Source organism: Aythya marila, assembly GCF_965140915.1.
Source record: "Aythya marila genome assembly, chromosome: Z".
NCBI lineage: Eukaryota > Metazoa > Chordata > Aves > Anseriformes > Anatidae > Aythya > Aythya marila.
This window is the reverse complement of record NC_139080.1, coordinates 50,804,562-50,828,565: the sequence shown is the minus strand read 5'-3', so window position 1 is coordinate 50,828,565 and position 24,004 is coordinate 50,804,562. Positions and strand designations below refer to the sequence as shown.

At 37.0% G+C, this 24,004-nt stretch overlaps 1 protein-coding gene across 4 annotated transcripts in view; it reads right to left on the bottom strand.

Annotated features, from left to right (window-relative positions):
• The window catches only part of FBN2 (fibrillin 2), a 202,977-nt gene that overhangs the window by 108,534 nt on the left and 70,439 nt on the right, over nt 1–24,004 (bottom strand). For all 4 annotated transcript variants that reach the window (XM_082783017.1, XM_082783018.1, XM_082783020.1 and 1 more), the window contains 7 exons: nt 19,365–19,517; nt 18,392–18,625; nt 16,779–16,916; nt 7,491–7,610; nt 6,803–6,928; nt 5,689–5,811; nt 4,519–4,641 (listed from right to left, as the gene is read on the bottom strand). In XM_082783017.1, coding sequence (XP_082639143.1) covers nt 4,519–4,641; nt 5,689–5,811; nt 6,803–6,928; nt 7,491–7,610; nt 16,779–16,916; nt 18,392–18,625; nt 19,365–19,517 — 1,017 coding nt within the window. The remainder of the gene's footprint in view (nt 1–4,518; nt 4,642–5,688; nt 5,812–6,802; nt 6,929–7,490; nt 7,611–16,778; nt 16,917–18,391; nt 18,626–19,364; nt 19,518–24,004) is intronic.

The following is a 24,004-nucleotide window of genomic DNA, read 5'->3' as shown; positions in this document are numbered from 1 at the left end:
GTGACTGGTGGGAGATGCTGCTTAGGGACTGGCTGAACATCAGTCGGTGGGTGGTGAGTAATTGGATTGCGCATTGCTTTTTTTTTTTTGTTTATTCCTTTATCATTATTATTATTTTCCTTTCCTTTTCTGTTCTATTAAACTGTCTTTAACTGTCTTTATCTCAGCACATGAGCTTTTACCTTTGCCTTTTTTTTTTTTTTTTTTTCTGATTCTGATTTCTTACCCCATGAATGGTAAGTGAATGGTAAGATGTAGTGCTTAGCTGCCTGCTAAGCTAAACCACAACAATCCTTTTGATGCCCTATGACATGAAGGGTTAACATAATGACAAATTTGGCCACAGTATGCTAAAAAAAAAAAAAAGTAGTTATAAGCATGATATCAGTTTAATAGCTGCTGGTCACAATTTTGAATTTTTTGCTCTTGGAGTTCTGTTTGTTCTCAGAGTTGTGTTGTGTAACACCTTACTCACTAGATGTGTTCACTGGCATGCTGTTTATCATCTCTGGGGCCTTGTTTAAGGATCTCCTTTTGTTGTACTGCATAACACTGGTTTACAATATGATAAAATTACCAGTGGTGATATTAATCTGGTATTTGTACTCATTTGTACTCAACATGCCCCAGTAAGGGTCTTCCACATACACAAGACAAAGCAATGGATATGAAAGTCAGCTCATTTGTTAAGAAAAAAACTTCTACTAAGAAGGGAAAGGGGGAAATGGATGATGCAGGCTATCCCAAAGCAGGGCCACCATGAAAACAGGGGGAGGAAGAGTCAGATACTATAAATGAGGCCGTAAACACCCAATCCCTATCCTTAGGTGAGCTATGAGATATGCAAAAAGATTTCAGCCATTGTCCAAGAGAGCACAGTGTCACCTGGATGCTCTGATGCTGGGATAACGGGGCCAGTAGCCAGAAATTAGTGGGCAAGGAAGACAAGCAGCTGGAATCCCTCTCTATGGAAGGCGACATTGCAAAGTGACTGGAAAGAGAGGCACAATTTTTTTTTTCATGCCCTGGATCAGAGCCTAGCATTGGTTTAACTATGTGCCTGTTTCTGAGCTTTCACTAGACAGTTTTCTGGAGGATAGCATTTCTAGACTCAAATTTTGTGCTGAAGCATTTCAACACCTGCAGGTGTTATCACCACTACATTTGTGGTCAAGGTCTGGTGGACCAGTGGTTGACCTATTCTTAGTGAAAGTCACTGCAACCATCCAAATGTCAGAGAAGGCCAAATCATGCAGTGCTCATAACTGACACTTTGGGGCATAGTTCTGCAAAATACCTAAACAGACTGAAATAAAACTTAGCTACTTTGCCCTAGATGGCTACAGCTGTGGGCAGAGATGTGAAATGCAGACTTAATCATAACAAAAAGTACCTCAGTAAAGAACAAACAACACTGCACAAAGCTACAGCCACAGGTCACTGCAAGTTCTGAGATGATACACATACACACAGAGCCAGCTGAGGTATCTGAGCATGAAGTTAGAAGAATAGCCAAACCTGAAATGCCTGCAAATATTACCTTGGCTCTGAGAAGTTATCTAACTGTTCCTTTTCCAAACATTTGTTCTCCTTTGCTGTAATTTTTTTCCCAAACTTGTATAATATTTTGTAGTTGAGTCTGCCATACTTATTAATATTAAATAAAAAAGCACTTTGTTCTATGAATAGTTCCACTAGAATCAATGTTACTATTCATAAGTAAAATACTGCTTAAACTAAAAGTGAGAGAACTGAACTGTATACCCTTATTTATTTATTAATTTTTGATAATTGGCTGGAACATTTGTGGGATTTTTGTTAAAAGGAAACTGCAAGTAACTTACTAATTTTCAGACTATTAATACTTTTTGCATTAATATTTTTCTAGCCATCCGAGTGTCTGAAAACTATTATTATCATGTAGTATATGATAGAATAACCAGAGAATTCCTGTAGCCAACACAGCATGTGTAAATATATATATATATACACACACAGACACACACAAAATTCTGAACTACAGATTAGCTGTGAAATTCTGTTCTGAAGGTCATGTATAAGGACGTTTTTGTTAGGCACTGTTTGAGATTTCATATTTCACTTTATGCTGGGAATAATAACATCACCATCCTTTTAAAATGAATTTTCCAAATAAATCACAATTTTGCCTTGGGAATTTTGTCATATTAAGAATATTTCCTGTTGAAAATTTAAGCATTCATGGTAAACCTTAAGGATATGTCACATGTGGAACTGAACATTTTAAAATAAAAAGTTTTGTTCACAGGTGATAGCCAACTTGTGAAGCCTTTAGCTGCTAGTACTGTGGCAGCTTTATGTAAATGGGAACACAGCAAATTGAGCACTGACTTGATTCTTTGCAGCTGTATCACTGACAAGGGTGAAGATGAGGCCAACTTGGACCACAAAAAAGGTACTGAACAGCTTGTACTCAAATCTGGTTTTGCTGCCGTGCCACTAAGCAGTGAAATTCATGTATTAAAAACAGTACACCAAGCCTTTTCTCATTGTTTTATATTTTCACTGCTTTTCTTCAAACATTTAATAAACTGGAAGAAAACAAACAACCTGGCTAGAGAAGAATCCTTGTGTTTGTTGGCTCAACCTTTTTAGTATGCTAAAATGCACAAAATTCTCATTTGTTTAAAATAACAAATGCTTGGGATTGAACTGAGAGACTGAAAAAGTGTTTTTATTAGACTACTTTTTAAGCCATTCCAAGCTTTAAACATGCATATTTAACAAACTGAATTGACGCCAGAAAGGGACAGTTAGCACAGGTACTAGATATGAAAGTTTGTACCGGATTTTACTTTCAAGAACTTCTGCCCAATTTAAAACTTTATTTGAAATGGATATTTTTAACTCAAGCTTGTAGTATCTCACATCCCTTTGTGTTGAGATAAACTCTAAATTCTGTGATGAAGTCATTTTATTTGGACTCATGCTGATAAGATGTATAAGTATCCAGCAGCAGAAATTAATTATTAATATATAATATTTATTAATAATATATAATTATTTGTATATATATATATTATATAAATTTTTATATATATATAAATTTTATACATTATATAAAATATATTATATATTATATATTTATATATATTATATATATATAATTATTTATATATATTAATTATTAATATAAATATATTATGTTATATTATATTAATAACAATTGCAGAGCTAAGCCAATGGTGCTCTCTGCCTTTACTGCTCCATGAACCTGTCAAACATCTTGACAAAATTTCTTAATCTGATCTAATACCAGCTCCAATGGCAGCAGCAGCATCTAGCAAAGACAGGTGTGTACCAACTGAGAAGCTGATGCATTGTGCATCAGCTAGTGGTGCACTTTTCACTGAAGGAAGACCTTATATGCCTATAGGCATATTCCCTTGCTGAAGCTTAACACCATACCTATCTACTTACTGAGCCTTGGGTCATTAATATGCCTGATTATAGATATGTTCATGAGTTAGAGAGAAGACATTTAGGAGATATAGTGAAGGTGATGTTCTGATACGTGAACAAAGGGGAAGATGGAATCTCCTGTGGATTGGCCAAAGCTGGTTTAAGAAACTTTGCAGTATCACAGTCCCTAGTGCAGGCAGACCTATCACTCTCAGAGATTTCTGTAAAATATGTAACGTTCTCCACCCTTTTTATAAGCAATCACTAGAAAATAATGGATTGAGTATGTCCTGTCCTCTACCCTTTTTTCTTCATTGGGTTGAAAATGTTCTTTTTTCCTCTGGAGAGCTCTAGCCCTGATGCTGTTGTAGAGTTCCTGATGCAGCAAGGTGGAGAATCTCTTTACTGTCAACTAAAAATTTTTGAGCAGATAAAGAGACTGCAGTTCAGATTATGTGATAAAATCTTACTCATCAGCAGACTAGAAAAGGGTATTCCTCAAGAAAAAAGAGATTACAGGAAGGCTAGAGTTGAGCTTTAATTTTAATTTATAGGAATAACAGGTAAACAAGAGGTGCTACCAGTATGATTTCACAGCTTCAAGCTTCTTGTTTTTTAATGTTAGGAATATTGGATAAATTAATGCAAGATTTCCTAAGAATCAGTAATAATGATACTTGAGTTCACACAAACTATCTATCTAGTTTTTGCCATTTCTCTTGCTAGAACTTCTTTTTTAACAATATAGTATGGAGAGAATAAAAATGTTTTCCAATTAAAGAAAGACATGGAAACAGGAGTGCAAAAATAACAGTGTTGCAATCAAGAGATATACCTCCTTTAGCGATTTGGAGTGGATTATGTACAACTAAGTATAAATCTGAGTACGTATATGCACGCATATTAACACAAACTCATAGCAGAACAAGAGACAAAGACATCAGTTTTATTTAAGAATAAATCCTTTCTGGTTTGTTTCCATTCTATAGGTGATGTCAACATTACCTAGCAGAATGTTACATAACGCATATCTTTAATTTCACCTGATACTTTTCAATAAAGGAAAAACTCACTTACCTACACACACGCGACCATCAACCCCAACAGCCAAGCCAGGTGGACATTCACACCGAAAGGATCCTTCAGTATTTATGCAGTGACCATTCATGCATATTCCTGATGTCTGACATTCATCAATATCTACACCAGGAGGCAACACAATTCAACAATATATTAGCTGTTTTCAAGCAAGTTTACAATTAACATTTTTAGAATGTTACCTGATGGCTTTATTAATGAATGAATCATTAATATACCTTTGTTTTGTTTCTAGTAAAGTCTCACCTTGGAATCACACTAAATAATCAAAATTCCACCCGTGCCTTAAAAAGTCAGAAAAACTGTAAGGAGTGGTAAGGTATTTCAGATTCTACATTAAACAAATATTGGAATAAATTTTCTTCTTTGTCCATCTCATGATATTGCAACTTTGCTTTAAAGCATGGCTAAGGAAACATTATTCACAGAATACCTCTATGATAGTAAAGTTTAATTTCAAAGAACATTTTAAAGGTCATCAATTTCCAAGTGAACAGTCCAGCTGCATGTGTATTAAGAAAAACACAGTTAATATAATTGGTTCAGCTTCAAAGCAGACAGCTAACGTATATGCATGATTTTGCACCTCCTGAAAATACTTCAAGTCCAAACCTATTTCTACTGGCTGTAACAGGTATCTTCCATTACTTGAAATTAAGTCAGACTCCATTCTTAAAATGTTTAATGCAATATTTCCATGACCTCATTTTAAAAAGCTTATAATTCTCTATGCCAGATGTGATGTCTTAAATGTTATGCATTCTGAATTGCCAGAAGAGTGGTATGGAAAGCATACATTGTGTTTATCAAAGTAAAATATTTTAACCTTTTTAAACTTCCCATATTGCTACTCAATTTCCCATTTCAATAAGGCTCTGCATATTTTGTTGCATTTAAGATGACTCCAAGATGTTTCAAAAGCTGATTAAACACCTGCTGTCCTATTTTGAACAATACTAAGTAATACATTTATTTCTTTCTGTAATTTTAAAACTTATATTTAGGCATCTTAAGACATCTACTATAATGAATTAGGAAGGTATGATATTAAATCCATGTGATAAGATTACCATTCTTAATGAAACAACATACAGGAAAAACTGTTTTCAATCAAGGTTGTCTTAATTAGTTACCCACAGTTCTACATACCAGTACAGTAACGCCCATTTGGAGCCAGAACAAATCCCGGTTTGCAGATGCATTTAAAACTCCCATCCTCATTTATGCACATCCCATTTAAACACATGTTTGTAGTGGTACACTCATCATGGTCTGCAAAACATTGCAAAGAAAACTGCCTATATTCTTTCATCTCCAGAAAATGACATAAAGAGCAGGAGAGATGAAAGTAAGAAAGATTCCTTCACTTGCAGATTAAATACTCCCAGTAACTCTAATGAAGCACCTGAATAGCTTTATCTCTACAGACAAAGTAGTAAACTTTTTCCCCATTGTGACAAGCTACTTTGTGTGTTTCAGCAGATCGTACAGAAGAACAAGCTGCATCACACTTTCTTATGTGAATGACTAAAAAACTTCAATCACCTGATTGAATTAAGAGCTTGTTGCAACTGGCTGTTTATCTAAGAAGATTTTTTTTGACACAGTATAGCCAAAATTAAAGAGTTATTTTTTCAGCAGTGCTGAAATTTTCCTTGCCTATGGGAAAGCTATGGAGGGACTCTGTCAGGCAGTGTAGTGATAAGACAAGAGGTAATGGCTTTAAACTAAAAGAGGGTAGGTTCATGTTAGATTATAAGGAAGAAATTGTTTAAGGGTGGTGAAGCACTGCAACAGGTTGCCCAGAGAAGATGTGGATGGAAGCGTTAGAGGCCTGGCTAGATGAGGCTTTGGGAAACATGGTCAAATGGAAGGTGTCCCTGCCCGTGGCGGGGAGGGGGAAGGGGAGGGAGGTTGGAATTACATGGTCTTTAAGGCCCCTTCCAGCCCAAACCATTCTGTGACTCTATGATATACGAAGCACCTGCTATGAAGCTTGTAGGAAAATGTTATTTCTGGCACTTGGCTACCTGGATATCCTGTGGAGAAATGTAGCTTCAAAAACAAAACTTACTTCCAGTTTTCTTTGAAAACATATAGTTCCATACAATGTCTATTTCACTGCAGAGGTGGTAAGTTCACCTCAGGTCATGCCTTATTATACAAAAGGCAATTCTTAATCATCACTGTGCTACAGCACTATGAAGTACAATTTCTAGAACTGGCAAGCCAATGCCTGACACATATGAAGAAGAGATCTTACCCACACAGTTTTTTCCATCTGTAGTCAGTTCGAACCCAGCATTGCAAATACACTGGAAACTTCCATCAGTGTTTACACACCGGCCATTTTTACAAAGAACACCATTCTGGATGCACTCATCTATATCTAAGGCAAAAATAATAAAAAAAAATAAAATATATATATATCATACAATCAGTTACCATAAAATAAAATTTATATAGTGACAATTATTGCTTTGAAAAATGCTGGCATTTTATTTAAATTTTATTTACTTAAGAAATAAATCCAAAAATGGTTAAGAATTCATTCACATTCCATCAGAGATATAAAAAATATCATTTTTCACACTTTTACAATAAATGCTATGTCAGCTATGCTCAACAATTACATTATAAATAACTCTATAAAACTGCCTACACATTCATCTACATCCATATACAAATACACATCTGTCGTATTAATAGTCTATTTCATGATCTTTTGTCAAATTCCCAGTTAGAATGGGCTGGCCAAGTAACAGGTATTCCAGAATAATAGAACAGTAAAATAAATGGGATAGTGGCCCAGAACTAGGATTCCAATTAATATAACATCTGTTGGGATTTACTGAAATTGCACTGGTAATTATTCTTTGAACTCCAGTAGGATCTGATAGAAGGGGTCAGAACATCTGCAACATCAGTAGACACAAAGCAAATTTTGTTACCAATACAAGCTTGCTTGGTAGGAGTCCTCTGGAAACCTGCGTGGCACTTGCAGTAATAGGAACCAGGTGTGTTGACACAGTCTCCATTAGAGCATGGGTTTGATGTGCATTCATCAACATCTGTTGGCAGTACAGGGGAACATTGGTGAATTCACCATATATACAACATTTTTCCAAGTCTAGAAGTTTCTAAGTTAAAAAGACAGTAACTGACAAATGCTGAAACTTAAAATGTGATACAAAATAACGACTTTCCTAAGATCATAGAGCTGATTTTAGTACAACTAGACGGACATTTTCAAGAAACAAAATGTTACTGCATCATCTGTATGCATCTTAGTAGACAAAAGAAAAATAACATATTAGGATTTTGAGACACAGGATCACCTATTAAATCAACACTTTAGTCAACAGAATTTCATTTAACTGAATGACCACTAATTCTTCAGAATAAAACCAACACAGATCAAAACTGGCCTTGTAAAAGCAGAGTGGATGTTGGCATCTAAAATCCCCCATTATGTCACAGGTTTATTACAGAAACATGAGGAGGGTCTGCACATCAGCAGGAGGGATTCTTAATGAGACTACAGTCTGTGCACCATATCTCAGTTGCTTATGCACCATTGCATTCTCAACCACAGTCTCTGCATTTGAGTAGTGCTGCATTTAATCTACCTCTTTTCTATAATGTACCTTACTGTCCTTTCCAAAGGTTTTTGTTATTTGGGTGCAAACAAATACACTTTAACTGCTTTAAGTAACTACTCAGAAATAACTCTTGTTTGACACAAGGCTCTGAAAATTTTAATCCCCTTCAAGAACCTTTCTCAAGTTTGATCTCCAGTGGCTTTCTATGAGTCAGCTGTGACTTGGCCTGAGACAGGTATTCCCAACTCTAAAAAGGCACTGATTATCCCTCCCCTTTACATTCCCTAAATCCCTCTGCAGGTTCTCAGAGGTGTTTGCTCCCTGCCCTCCCTGATCCTGGGAGCAGAACAAGTGCGGTTCTCTGGTCTTGCAGACAGGACCACTGGCTTGCAGTATCTCCTACAGCTACCAAAGGATGATCTGAGCAGCTTTTCTCTGCTACAACTAAATTCACAGGTTACTAACTGAATGATCATTTGTTTAAATCCCCCTTTCTCCATCAATAACCTTTGCTATGTGCCTTGTTTCCCCCAGCTATGCCCTCCATTTCCCCTGTACGCCTGAAATTACACACCTCTTCATCCAGGTAGGCTTTAAAGTTAATGCTGATTGGGAGGTTCTGGGTAACCATTCTATCTGGCTGTAAGCTGCTTTAGGAAACTGGCACATAGCAAAGCCACAGCTGCACTTCTTAGCAATGGTCATTTTCCCATGAATTTTGCAGTGTAAGTTATCAGAAAACCAGGGAAAACATGGGTAACTTTGCTGATCATTTTTATCACCCTTTATCAGATTTAGTTTTAAAACTCAGTTCATTACATCTTAGAAACAATGGGATCAAATGAGAGATCAAATTTAAAAGCTGACATTTTCATTTATATGCTCAACACATACTTCTTGAAAGTGTTGTACTATGAATGACTTGACTCTACAAATGGCAAAAGGTTAGTTTTGTTCTAATTAAGCCATAAACAACACCTTAAACTTCACAGGACTTAATGTGTTAACGTATACTCAGTAAAACAAATACTATCAACATACATATCAATGAGATTTGGGGCCACCCAAATCAACAATTTACTGAGTTTGTTTACAGAACTCCTGATGCCTAAATACAATCAGATTGTTCGGGGTAAACAGTTAAATGAATGAAGGCAAAGCAAACGGAAGAATCAAATACCTCCTCTCATGCATATTTAGCTCATTCACATGTGCATCAGCAGCTCATAGCACCACTCCAGTAAAACCACAAGAATGAAGCAAGATAAAGAACAGAGAAATTCAGAGTGTTAAATACAATGAAGATAACATAAAGTGCATCAGCTTTTTACATGGCAAAAGACTTCTATGTAATTGTAGTAGCTTCCTGCCCTCATGTTTCTCTACACTGTCTAGATGTTGAGATGCTCCTCCTCCTGAGAGGGTATTTTTTGTCAGTGCTCAGCCAGTATGCAGGAGGACTGCACATAATTCCATCAGAATGAAATTGCCAGCTACCAAAAAAATGCCAAAATCTAAATCACATTTTCACACTACTGCTTTGTCAAATATCTTAATCCAAAATACTTTACAGTATATTTATCTTTCTTTTGTAGACGGGAGGACAGGGGAACTTAAAAATAATAGACACGGCAGTCCTCCATTTTGCTTAGTTTTCCTACAGAGAATGACATTTACGACTTACTTTATTACAGGCTTCAAATTGCTTTATCTGTTAAAGAAATGTTCATGCTAGCAATGCATCTCACTGTAAATTAATTTATAAATTCTACATCAGGAATGCAACATTTCTCTATAAAATAGCTGACTTGAGCTGGGAAAATCCTTAAAAAGCCATGTGCATCAGATAATTTCCCTATAAAATATGCATTTTAAGATGCTCTTATTTTTATAAGCTGTTCATAAAAGAGGGAAATAGCATGTATATGTTAATATAAAGAAGTTGTTGGCTTTGAGTTTGCATTGCAAGCATGCATATCCAAGCAGTGTAAACAGGAAACATCTAAGACAGAGATATTTAACCCATTTTGTTCCATCTCCCAACATGCCTCTCTTCAATGATGAATATTTCTCTTTCACCACTTGCATCACACAACTCCTCTTTTTAGTATTTTATCTGTAATACTTGTCAGAAGAGACAGCATGGAACTCCCAAAACACCCTTAATACTTACAGTGATAAGTGTGAAGATCCATTGCAAAATTTGCAATAAGGAATTATAGTCATTTTGCAAATACAAATCTCACAGAAATGGACTTGCTGACACTTTTAAAGTATCTACAGTTTTACACAGAGATTTTATAAACAGAATGAAATAAAGGTAGTAATATCATAGCCGTCCATCAGTTTGGAATATTACGACCATCTTTCAGTATAAGATCACTTAGGATTATTTATTGTCCTTATGCCACATCAGGCAATGTTCCATCATGACAAAAATATGATATGCATTTAGGTTAGAAGGCAGTATTTAATTGCATTATGTTTTGGTTTGACAGGGTAATTTTTAAAGAAGACTTTTCTTTAACTCTTTACAGAAATATTTAATAAATTCTGACTTCTTAATTTATTGCCTGGGGAGTAGGCAGCCTTAGTAAGGCATTGTCTTACATCTAAGACAGTGTCTTAGACCAGTATGGAAGCAGTGTTCATTTATGTACTATTAACCCAATGACATACAGTGAAATGTAACATTCCCCAAGTATGTTCTTTCAGTAATAAGAGTATCCAAATTAGACTGAAGTAGCCCTTTAATTTAGTATGTATCAATACACACAATACACATATGCATTTAAGTTCCTGTTTAAAGTTCCAAGACAACTTTCTCTTTGATTTATGGCCACTAACATTCACAAATCAGCAGTTCAATGAGGCACTTAAGACACTCTTACTACTTATTTGTAATACAACCAGAAAGTAACAGTCAGACTAGGTCACCTGAATACAAGCAGATCCTTAAAAGGTAAGCCACTGGAGAGTTAAAATAATTTGTGATGACAGATTTGTTTCACACAGAAAAAAAAAAATAGGCAAAATGATACTTAAACTTCCTGGAAGCCATTTCTCCACCCATTCCAGCTTTCAATCTAGGACATTACTGCACGTGGCAGAGTATCAGCTCCTGTTAGAGCACCTGAAATCTTTGTTTTGATCCTAATGCATCCAGAATTGATGGAGGTTTCAGACCACTGTTTCATACTGAGTTTCAGTTATGAAGTCTAAGTTCCCTTAGTCTGAAGACTAAGTTCTCTGTATGAATACTCCTTCTTTCTTTCCTTCTTTCTTTTTCTTTCTTTCTTTCTTTCTTTCTTTCTTTCTTTCTTTCTTTCTTTCTTTCTTTCTTTCTTTCTTTCTTTCTTTCTTTCTTTCTTTCTTTCTTTCTTTCTTTCTTTCTTTTTCTTTCTTTCTTTCTTTTTCTTTCTTTCTTTTTCTTTCTTTCTTTCTTTCTTTCTCTCTCTCTCTCTCTCTCTCCCTTCCTCCCTTCCTCCCTTCCCCCCTTCCCCCCTTCCCCCTTCCCCCCTTCCCCCCCCTTCCCTTCCCTTCCCTTCCCTTCCCTTCCCTTCCCTTCCCTTCCCTTCCCTTCCCTTCCCTTCCCTTCCCTTCCCTTCCCTTCCCTTCCCTTCCCTTCCCTTCCCTTCCCTTCCCTTCCCTTCCCTTCCCTTCCCTTCCCTTCCCTTCCCTTCCCTTCCCTTCCCTTCCCTTCCCTTCCCTTCCCCCCCTTCCCTTCCCTTCCCTTCCCTTCCCCCCCTTCCCCCCCCTTCCCTTCCCTTCCCTTCCCCCCCCTTCCCCCCCCTTCCCCCCCCTTCCCTTCCCCCCCCTTCCCTTCCCTTCCCTTCCCTTCCCTTCCCTTCCCTTCCCTTCCCTTCCCTTCCCTTCCCTTCCCTTCCCTTCCCTTCCCTTCCCTTCCCTTCCCTTCCCTTCCCTTCCCTTCCCTTCCTTTTTCTGGGCACATAGCTGTTTGCTAGAGAATTATATGGCTCAACAACTTTGTTTAAATGTACTGTTATATACAGAGTGGTAATTCGTGTCAAGAAGATGGTTGATATTAATAAAGAAGGGGAAGATGTGAGTGTGTGGCCATGGGGGTCGGCAAGCCCCATCGTTGATGATAACATCAGACTCCTAATGATGAGGCCATCAGGAATGTAAAAGAGTTTAGAGGGAACAAAGAAGGGTGATTCAGGAGACTCCATGCAGTCTCGGGGTTGCTTGTTCTCCAGCTCTTAAAGCATGGAAGTTTCTGGGTGTTTGCTGTTGCTGTTATATACAAAGTTGTTTGACCAATGAAAAGTTGTTCTTGAAAAGGACTGCTGTGGGGAAAAGGGTATAAGAGATGATGTTATGTCATCAATAAAGAAGTAGAAAGAAGGAATGAAAAGGAATGGGCTAGCAGAAGGGAGACCTGGACAGGAACATTGATCACCTCACTGAGATAGGTTCGGTCAAACTCAGCAAACCGCTCAAAGAAGGTCGTACAGAAAGTCGCTGGAAATGGGCGCACTGTAGCTGGAAAAAAGCTCAAGCTGAGAGAAGCGGAGCTGTGCACATAACTGCCCCTTGCTGGGGCAATACGTCCTTAGGAACAAAGACTGTCCTGGTAACCTTACAGCTTATTCTCCTTATTAACAATCAGACAAATTCTCCTTACTAACAATCAGACAATTTATGATCCTGAAACATGAAACCAAATTGAGGTCAAGGTGTGGGACTCTGCAACTAAAAACGACAAGGTTGCAGTGGATTGCTTGGCACCTGGCGAGCAGCTTCTAAGGCCTTAAAGAGCCCTGTGGGACCACAGTCACAAATGTGTGGTTTGCCAGACAGTGATGGAGATGTGGGTTCGTTTACTGATCCAACTGCTATGCCATGGGCCCCTCTGCTGCTACAGCCATCGAAGGCTTTTGCTGTTACGCCCCCTGGTGACCTGGACGTGCCTTTTGATCCAAGCCCTATTGTCCTTGAAAAGGAGATGGATATGCTTTTCTTTGATGCGGGAAGAACGGGATACATAAGGTCCAAAGGCCGAGTTGCTTGACAACTTAAAGCAAGACATAGTGTTCAAAAGGAATGGAAAATGGAGACTTGTTTGTAATCAAGAAAAGGAATGGAAAATGGAGACTGTTAAGTCATGGAACTTAAAGGATTGTTTGTTACCTTTCCTGATTGCATATATATATAGGTGTACTTGGGTTTAATATGTAAAAGCAATGTTCTGTATATTTAGAAAGTTTGATGTTCATGTGTGTGTGTGTTGGTAGAACATAGATTCCCTGTGCACCCAGCGCTGTTTACTTGCCTTTTATAAATATTCTTTTATAAATATTACTAAATTCAGATTGAGTTGAGACTTCATTTATAACAGTACCTATCACTCTAGTCCCACATTTTTCAAGAATTCTAAACTCAAATTCAAAATCTGATACAGCTTGCTGCAAGCTGGAGTGGAAGGTGAATGGCATGCTAGTGGCCTACAGAGTGACCCTATAGAAGAGAAAGGGACAGAATGCCAGCCAGCTACTAAGAACACACTATATGTTTCTGTCAATCATTGTCATCACTTAGACAGTTATATCTGATAGGTCTTTTAAACCACAGATGTTTTTTTCCTGTATGATTTCCTGTATGATTCCTGTATGATTTTTTTTCTATAAGAATTGAAAAAAAATGTTTAAATTAAACATAACTTTACTTGCTGCAACCTACTTATCAAGTGGCACAAAGATAAAGCAAATAAAGTATTTCACAATAAACCCAAGCACAGGGTTTAAATCCTATTTTGGACTAAAACCAAAAGCCACTCCCAGATGGCATGCATAAATGAATAGCTAGTTGTTTGGGCTGGGAAGCCAAAAGGGCACTAAAGACAATGTATCACTCACTTCTTTTGTGCCAGTGGTTTCAGAAACTGGCATTCACTAAAAACACAGTTGTAAAGGGACATGAAAGCTCAGATTATGCCTTTGGTTATCTACCTAGCTACATTTTCCTACAAATTGCCTCTGGTGTTTTGAGTGTTAATCTTACTATCTCAAGATTTGCTTTGGTTCTTTGTTTCCTAGGCTGTTAACTTACATATACCACATTATCAATACATGCATTTGATTAATAGTCATACGGATTTAATGCTATCAAAACATATTAAATGAGCAACACTGAAGTACAAGTTATTTTCCGTGCTTTTCTAAGTAATAAAGGGCTTTGAGTTTAACAGCATTAAAATATATGCCAGAGTGAATTATTACTTAATCACTATATGCCACATGTCACCTTTACGTTCTCTGCTGATATGAAGCACAAAGTAGCTCAGTCAAATTTGTCTTGCGGAGAGGAGAGGATTTTAAAAGACACATGATATTGTGCCTTTCCATGGTATGTAGGCTCGGTTTTTAGAGCTATGTTTCTCTTGCTCCTTTTGTGTATTTCTTTATGCAGAGTAGTTTGTTACAAGCATGAATAAGCATTTATCATAATTGTGTTCTACCATAATGTTAATTGTCACTGTTTTTTAATGATTTGAATACAAGATGGTTGCCTCAGAAATATAATTTAGAAATGCCTTTCACTTTGTTCTATTGCAAGCTTTACAACAAACACAGACTCAGATTTTTACCATTATTTATCTTTACTTCTTCATTTAAAGTTAGAAAGCAAAAATAATAAAAATGTAATAAACATATATTGTGTTACCAGCTACATAAGAAAAATCTGTGTGCTTCACTAAGATTTTCAACTTGTTCCCCAGATAACACAGAATATGCACACAAGTTGTAAACTAGATTTCATGAAGAATAACTTGATGAAACTTTGTTAGGAAAGAGACTAAACTAGCTAGATTCCCAAGATTTTATTTCACACACATTAGTTCAGTATGCCAGCTTTCAGAAGATGATTAGAACATTTTAAGACTGTTTTCTACGAGTCAAGATTCACCACAGTTAGGAGATACTGATGTTACTGATGCAAAATGTAATGCTGTTATCAAAAGTGCAAGGACTCTGCATACATTGTAAAAGCACATCAATGCAATATAGACGTATAGTAAGACTCCATTCCTCACTTACAGTGCACTCATACTTCCTAAGGCAAGAAGGATGTGGCAAGAGAATAAATCTCTTAAATTTCCCAGCCAGAGATCAGAGGACTAGATTTTTTTTTTTTTTTCCTAAGGATAAAAAGCTGGTAAAGTTGGGTTTTCTATACATATTACAGAGGACAACTTGGAAGAGGAACTTTAACACTCCTCAAGTATACAGAAGTGCAGAGAGAAAGGTACTAACCTGCTTTTCTTACAACCCTGAGGATAACACAAGAAATAATGAGCTGGCATTTTTTGTCAAATTGTGTTTAAACTAGATTAGAAGCTCTGAAAGCTTTCTGGACATATGACAAGTGGGGAAGTGGTGGCACCTCCACACCTGATGGTTTTTTACAAGTTGTACAGACAGTTTCCAGAAACATTGTAGTTATAACTGGTCTCTTGGGTGCAAGGGGACAGACTAGCTAAGGGGACCTGCAAACTGTCAAGGGCACTGTACCAAGTTGATGTGAGAAGGAAAAACAGAGACATTAGACACAGTAACAAACAGACACCAGAGGAAAAGTACTAATCAACAGTTGTCCCATTTCACTTCTCCACAAGGCAGGGTGCCAACCAAGGTTGGTCCTCGTACTCAGTTTGGAATTCAGGGGATATGGAAAAATGTGCAACAGCACGAAGTTGCAGTGGTTCCCAGCTTTTGCTTGACAACCTTGATTACAAGATCTTTTTAAGGACTCAATTTCTGTGATTCTTTTTTCTCTATTTTCCCCTAATCCACAGGCACATTAGAAATTAGTTCTAAAAGCACTGTTTCAGAGAGAAAAAAACTACAGGTAACAAGCTCTTACATAATATTTTTAATTCACAAATCTCAAATCTCTTTATAAAAAGAATCAATAAGCCAATTTAACCAGCAAGAGAACTGGAGCTTTACACTTAGTCCCTTAGGATCCTTTTATCCTACATTTACAGAGGTCTTGTCCACAAAACTTCCCAAGAACACCTGATAATTCTTTGGCACTGGAAGACTAATGTTTACAGTACTGAATAGAAGTACAGAACCCCAACTTTTGTGCTTTTTATAGGAAGTTAGCATTCAGTATTTTATGAAATACAACTATAATCAAAATTTAATCATCCATTCTACTTATGTTTTAATATCTTTAAAAACATAAATTCTGCCCTTAGTTATCTTGGCTATAATTCAACATTAACTCCTCTAGGGAAAAAAAAAAAAAAAAAAAAAAAAAAAAGCTACATGAGCATAACAAAAGAATAAATAAGAACAAACAGAACTTAACTTACTCAATGTGAACAGAAAAATGTACAATACCTATCTGTTAGATTAATACTCCATACTCATAATTTTGATTCAAGATTTTTTTAGGAAGCAGATTACTCTCAGAAAGACTATAAGTTCTTCAAGTGTAAATAATAACATAGTCCTTGCATTCTCTTTCACAAGAGCAGTATTATTATAATAAAAAATAAATACGTATGTGAAAGAAAGATAAAATGTTTGGTATTTTTGGAAAAAAAAAAAAAGTAAACCTGAAAAATGTTAGTATTTTAAAAATTAACAATGGATGTTCACTTACCAATACAATCCCCATTTGCATCCTGTTTATAGCCCATGTTGCACTCACATCGGTAACTAGAAATGGTTGGTATACAACGTCCATTTAAACAAAGGTTGGGATGGTGTTTACAGATGTCTATTGTCTGATTGAGTATTGCTAGTACAAAAAAAAAAAAAAAAAAAAAGAGAACACAAGACAGATATTCATACTTTCAAATACAAGTAAACTTTAGGTATGTGTGACTTCACCTTGTGCTTACAGCAAGGCAGTGTTTCTGCAGAGTGGGTAAGTTTTAGATTTGGCAAAGTAAGGAAAGAGAACAGTTTATTTTAAATGTTGGTGATTTTTTTGAGAATAGTTAGAAATTTGGAGTCTTATTAGCGCTGACTGAGCCAGATCGGCTGGCACAGCACAAGTGAAAAATTCAAACATCTGTGGTAAAGTGGGAAGCCAATGTGTTAGATATATATTAGCAGTACATAAACTGACATACAGGTAATACATCGTAGCTGAACATAAAGCTCTTTCTTGTTGGGCTACTGTCATAAATACCAAACTTAAAAGTGCCAAAGGCAGGAAGATCAATAAAAATCTTTAAAGTCTTGACTTCTTCACCCTTCTGAGATGGTGGTCAGGCACCAGAACAGGCTCCCCACGGAAGAGGTCATGGCACTGAGCTGGACAAAGTTCAATAAGCGCTTGGACAAAGATCTCAGACACAGAGTCTGATTTTAGGGTGTTCTTATGTGGAGCCAGGATTTGGACTTGATGATCCTAAGGGGTCTGTTCCAATTTAGGATATTCAGTGATTCTTTATTAACTTTTTTCTCTATAGTTAGCTGTAGCTACTGTGTAAGCACTTAAAAGAATTCCAAAATAATTTGCTGAGACTAGTTCTCTGAAAAACATCAGTCACCACAGTTGTGCAAGGTGGAGAGGAAAAGTGAATTAAAGGAAGTAAGAGATAATAAAAAATAAATAATAAAAATGGACCAAAGCACACAAATGTGATGCATATACACATATACACCTTCCCCATTTAAAAAATTGCACACACATGGTGACAGAATACAGATAGAATTTTTAGTCTTCTGTGCTAGTCTGTCCAAGTCTTGCAAGTAAGTGTAAAGTATATACTGGGAAACTTCTCCTGGTAAGAAATTCTCTGCTATAGAACCAACAGGTAGTAAGATTAATCATGTGAATGAAATGAAGACATACAGTAAGTTAGGAAGGGTACGCTATTAAGAGTCCAAGTCGGAAAATGAATAGGTAGACTGGCCTTTGACTAGTAAGGGAAAGCAACAAAAACACACACAGCAGAAGGGAGAGATATTAAATTAAAAAAAAAAAAATCTTTTCATTATACTTAATTGTTGATACTAAAGCTACATGCTTGAGGACTCTATAACAGAAATGAAGAAAAAAATCCATTCATCTGAACTTCTGCTAAAAAAGGTACTCCCAAAGTCTGATGTATCAGCCAAAGTCTCCTATATGCATTTATACGTAAAGGCATGTTAGAACATGTGTTAAGAATGCAGTATCATTTTCAGAATAAAAACAAAGCAGAAAAAAAAAAAAGAAGGAATCAAAAGAGATTAACAAGTCATAACAATGCAAATACTTACTTAACCCTGTAATTATTGGGCCATTTCCAGTGGGACTCTGACCACCTGTCCCTACCCCTGCTCCACCTACACTTGGGGAGAAACCGTTGCTTCCAGGAATGGGAATGAATCCTGCTCCTCCCGGGCCATAGCCATTGCCATTACCACCGGGAAGGAATCCGTTTCCTCCTGTGCCACCACCCCTGGAACCACCTCCAGCAGAAGTGCCATCCATACAAAGTCTGCGGTGTTCATCTATTGAACAGGAACAGAAAAAGAAGCATGAAGTAAATCAACCCTTCAAAGCCAGCTTCTAAGGAAGATAAAGATCTTTGCATGCTGCAAAAAACAGAACATTGGTTCTTCATTTCTTTCATGTTAAGCATTCCCTCTCCCACTCCTAATCTCAAGGGGGATTCCACAATTGTGATGGGTATTATTTAAGGAAGGACACTAAGAATAATAAAAGGGAGTATTTTAATTTACAGCTATATGTCAAAACCATTTGTGTTTCCAACAGCATTAACTCCCTGATTTCTCAGAAATCTTGATACAAATACACTGAAAACACATTTCACATGGGATGTGGAATAGCACTCTGTGAGCACAGTTGAAAGAATAAATGAAATGCTGATCATTTCTAGTTCAAAGTAACATGAAATTTAATGGAAAGGGAGAGCAGCTGTTCCTTTAAATCGAAATGAACTATGGACCTTCAGAGTCATTTCCTCTTCGAGATTTACCACAAAATCTTCCCCATTTCCCAAGAAATGCTTCCAATGTCAACAAAAGGACGTTAAAGAAACTAGTCCCAAACAATAATGGACCAGAAGAAAAATGGTTCACAGATGGAAACATCAGTATTAAAAACACTAGAACAAATAACAATCTAAATCTTGACTTTCTTTCTCCTTTTAACCTACATTTTAAAGTATTTTTTTTTTCTTTCTAAAAAAAAAAATAATAAAAACAAAATAAACACAAAGCCACTCACCAGATCCTCTAACAGGACACATCTCTGGAACAGATCCAATAGCCCAGCACCGGCCAGATTCACAGCAGCACTGCATTTTGGTGAACCTACCAGGAAGTTCTTGTGCACAGCGCCCATTCACTAAGCTGGAGAAACATGTACTTGCCCTCTGATCTGAAATTTAATTTAGAAAGAAAACCAAAAATAGTAACATGAACTTTCAAAATTACTTTCCCTTATTCAGTTCATGTAAGTACTAAAACATTTTAAGAGCTGTATTTAAAAATCAAATTTATGTATTTAAAAATCAAAACACACTAAACAATTACCCGAGGTGATTAGCACCAATCCATTCCACATTTGGTTTACTGCAAGGTTACATACATTCATTGACATGAGTCTTGCATCAATCCAACATCTACTTATCAAACTCATCTTTTCTTCCAGTCTTGACAAGCTCTCAACTTCTTTCACAGACTACTTTGTGGAATAGACTAGGCATGTTTTCTCTAGTGGCTTTGTCAACAACCACTACAGAAATATTGGAAAGAATAAAAATCCCATAAATACTACTCAAACTATTTCAGACTGTGTTCAATGAGTATGTAGAAGAAAGAATAGAGCCACTTCAAAATCTGCCCAACTATTGAATCTCCTGAACATGGGAGAAAATGGCCTTGACCAATTGTCCATTCTCCTTTACTTGCCTTTCTCCTTCTCTTCTTCTGGACAGGACAAGAAGCTATAGCAACAAATTGGAACACAGGAGGTTCCTCCTGACCATCAGAAAATGTTTTTACTGTGCAGGTGACAATACACTGGCACAGGTTGCCCAGAGAGGCTGTGGAGATCTTCAAAAGCTGACTGCACATGGTCCTGGACACACTGCTCTAGGTGCTTAAGCAGGAGGGTTGGACCAGATGGCCTCCAGAGGTCCCTTCCCACCTCAACCATTCTGTGATTCTTACTGTAGTCTCAATCACATCTGTGCTTAACCACTATGGGTAGTGCCTCCTAACAGCATCACTAACATTCAGCTTGTATAAGAACAAGGCTAAGCCAACCATATATAAGGAAGAAATTCTTTAATCTGTGGCACTGGAACAGGTTGCCCAGGGAAGCTGTGGATGCCTCATCCCAGGAAGTGTTCAAGGCCAGGTTGGATGCAGCAACCTGGGGGGTTGGAATTAGGTGATCTTTAAGGTCCCTTCCAACCAAAAACCATTCTACGATTCTATTAACAATTTAAAAATATATATCAAAAAATAAATAATCAGCAGCTAAATACTGTATGTCACAGCCTCCTATGCTAACAAACAATCAAAAATGGGAGAAAAATGAACATTGCAATGTGGTCAGATTAAAAAAAATAGTACATTCATTTGCATGTGCTAAACAAGACTTGAAGAAAATCATGTTAGTTGCTGGACTATGACAAATTGCTGCTAATTTATTTGAAGGAACACTGGATAGATCAATGTTGTTATCTTTTGCTCACAATATAGCTTCAATATAACCCAGGATGGCTACGGTAGATTCCAGAATTAGACACTGGAAAAGACAAACTGAGTCTGTTTTTCTTTCTTAACTTCAAAAAACTACAGACTTTGAACAGCTTAACAGAATCAACTAGGTATAAAAGCCAGATATATACAGTTATATAAATTATATGTGTATTTAACTGTACACAAGTTTTAAAAAGAAGACAACAAAACAACCAAACCCAAGAAACTATTTTCTGCAAAATTTCTATCAGTGTAGCCTCATGCTAGTCATTATGCTCTTTAAAAAAATAAAAAAGACTGAACAGAACCTTTTCCCATGAGTCATTTCAGTGAAATTAACATCTGAAGATAAAAAACATGCAAGAGGAACAAACGTAAGCTGTTCGTTTTTAACCAAGTCTTTTCTAAGATTAACACAAGCAGTAAAACAACACAGGATGCATGAGGCAGAAGAAATATGACCCTGAAATATGACCTAAATCTACATAAAATATAGAAAAACAATGACTAAGGTCAAAAACACAAATCTTAAGGACTAGTATTTTTGAAATCACAGGCCCCTCTCCATAAGCTAAGTTTAAGATGTTCGGCTTTAAAAAATAAAAAGCCAAAATATTTCACAGAAATACAATCTTGAGTATGAAGTAAAGATCCTGGAACTGTAAAATATGTGTGGCAGAAGGTCTGGGGCATGTGAAGACACCAAAAATTCCATTTCTAGCTTCTTCTTTCAGCAAGTTTAATAGCTATTCATTTACATACTTTTAACCATAACACATTATGACGCTCTAGTATTAGAAGGTCATAGAGATGCCACAGTGCTCAATGTGGCTGCTGGAACAGCACTCAGCTTTGTCAGTACAGTACCCATCCCAACCTCACATAAGGCAGGTCCACAGTCCCTCTCCAGTATCTACAAGCTTCTTTCACTCCAGATGCCTTCTCCAGAGATATAGCTGGAGCAAAAACATTACCCATCTTCTGAACATATAAGTGACTATGTGGCAGACTGGTCCCGGGGCTTAGCTCAAATCATATCCTCAGCATATTAACAAAGCACTTGAGATCTAAATTCTGCTGAGCTAACAGGAAAGATGGCTGATACAAAGGATACAAAGCAATACAAATAGAAGCTACATAGGAAAAAATTAAAAGCCCACTGTGAAAAAACGGAGACAATGTAACTGCAACCTCCATAAATTGATTTTACCATTTCTTTTTCCCTTGGTGTAGATATATCTGATTAAAAAAAAAAAAAAAAAAAAAAAAAAAGGCCATCCAGTCTCCTAAAAATCTAACTCTAGCATAGCATTTTCAGTGTTAGTATGAGATTTAGTAAGTGCTTTAAGTGTCTAACATTATCCACAGAGACAGTAAAACAATTAACATGATTACCCGATCATTTTCACAGCTAAAATAGGATTTGGTATATAGAATAAGATAGACATTGTTAGAGACATTGTTATATAGGATAAGACAGCTAAGATAGAATTTGTTGCTACACCTCTTTTCTTGAATTAAAGTTCAGATTATATTAAGCCAGAAATAATTTTGAGCACTTTTATCTCCCTTTGAATATTTCTTCAACTATAATTAGTTTCAATTGGAAGAACCATGTCTGTGCTAAAGGTAGACTGAATGTGTTACTGTATTTTAAATATTACCATGTGAAAATTAAACAAAAATATATTTAAATAGATATGTACATATTATATATCCTAGTTCTTTCAATTATACATCCTAGGTCTTTCATTGTCACACCTCTGAACACTAACTGGGATAAAAGCTCTATTAATTTGGAAAGACATGGTATGAATTAAAATAACTGTGTACATCCTGATATTTTGGTGATACGTAAATATTTATCTTAAACTGAGAGAAACAAAAAAGTATGTATTTGTAATGATTACATTCTTTACTTTTCTCCTAAGCACTATTTTTTCTAATACTGTAATCCTTGAGAACACAAGAACATCCAGACAAAAGTTAATTTAAGGGAAAGACTGTAACATAAAGGCCTGTTTTAGCAGATTAGGGCAAACAGTTTTGTGTGCAATTGGTTTTGGGAGCTGACTTTCAAAAATGAATTGTAAAAACATGCTAAAATCCATCAGAATTTTGATCATCCTGGAAATCATAGGCTGTCACGATTCCTGGGACCAGACACAATGTATTTAAAGCTTGGAACTCCCCAGATGAACCTGGTAATAACAAAAGACTACGCTGTGCAAAAAATTATTAATGTAAAATCTCCTGCAGGCCTTGTGTTTCTGCTGGCATACGCCAAGTATCTGTACTCTGGAACTCCCTTCAGAATTTCCATCCCTTTCCCAACATGAGATCAAAGTGCTATGAGATTTCTGAAATAAGAAAACCCACTTGAGAGCTAGAAATGACACTATTGTCATAATCAGCATTTTCAGTTAATTCATCTGTACGGTTTATGCCATATATTCGGCATATCTGCAGCTGTACAAAAGAAAGCTAATGAGAAGATCTATGATTAGGTTTCCCCAGGGCGAGGCTCATCCCCTGCACTCCAGGTGTCCTGACCCCTGCTATTTCCCCAAATGTGGGAAACTCGACTGCATAATTTGTGGTAGTGGGGGACTCTGTTTGCACTTTCTCTTGTTTTTTCAGGGCTCAGTGCTAGGGCTAGTACTCTTTAATATCTTTATGATCTGGATGAGGGAATCAAGTGCACCCTCAGTAAGTTCACTGATGACACCAAGTTAGGCGCTTGTTGTCAATCTTCTCGAGAGTAGGAAGGCTCTGCAGAACGATCTGGATAGGCTGGACCAATGGGCTGAGGTCTACTGCAAGAAGTTCAACAAGGCCAAGTGCTGGGTCCTGCACCTGGCGCACAATAACCCCAAGCAGAACTACAGGCTGGGAGATGAGTGGCTGGGAAGCTGCCAGGCAGAGAAGGACCTGAGAGCATTGGTTGATAGTTGGCTGAACACGAGCCAGCAGTGTGCTCAGGTGGCCAAGAAGGCCAACAGCATCCTGGCTTGTATAAGAAGCAGTGTGGTCAGCAGGGCTAGGGAAGTGATTGTCCCCCTGTACTCGGCTCTGGTGAGGCCGCACCTCGAGGACTGTGTTCAGGTTTGGGCCCCTCACTACAAGAAGGACATCGAGGTGCACAAAAGAGTCCAG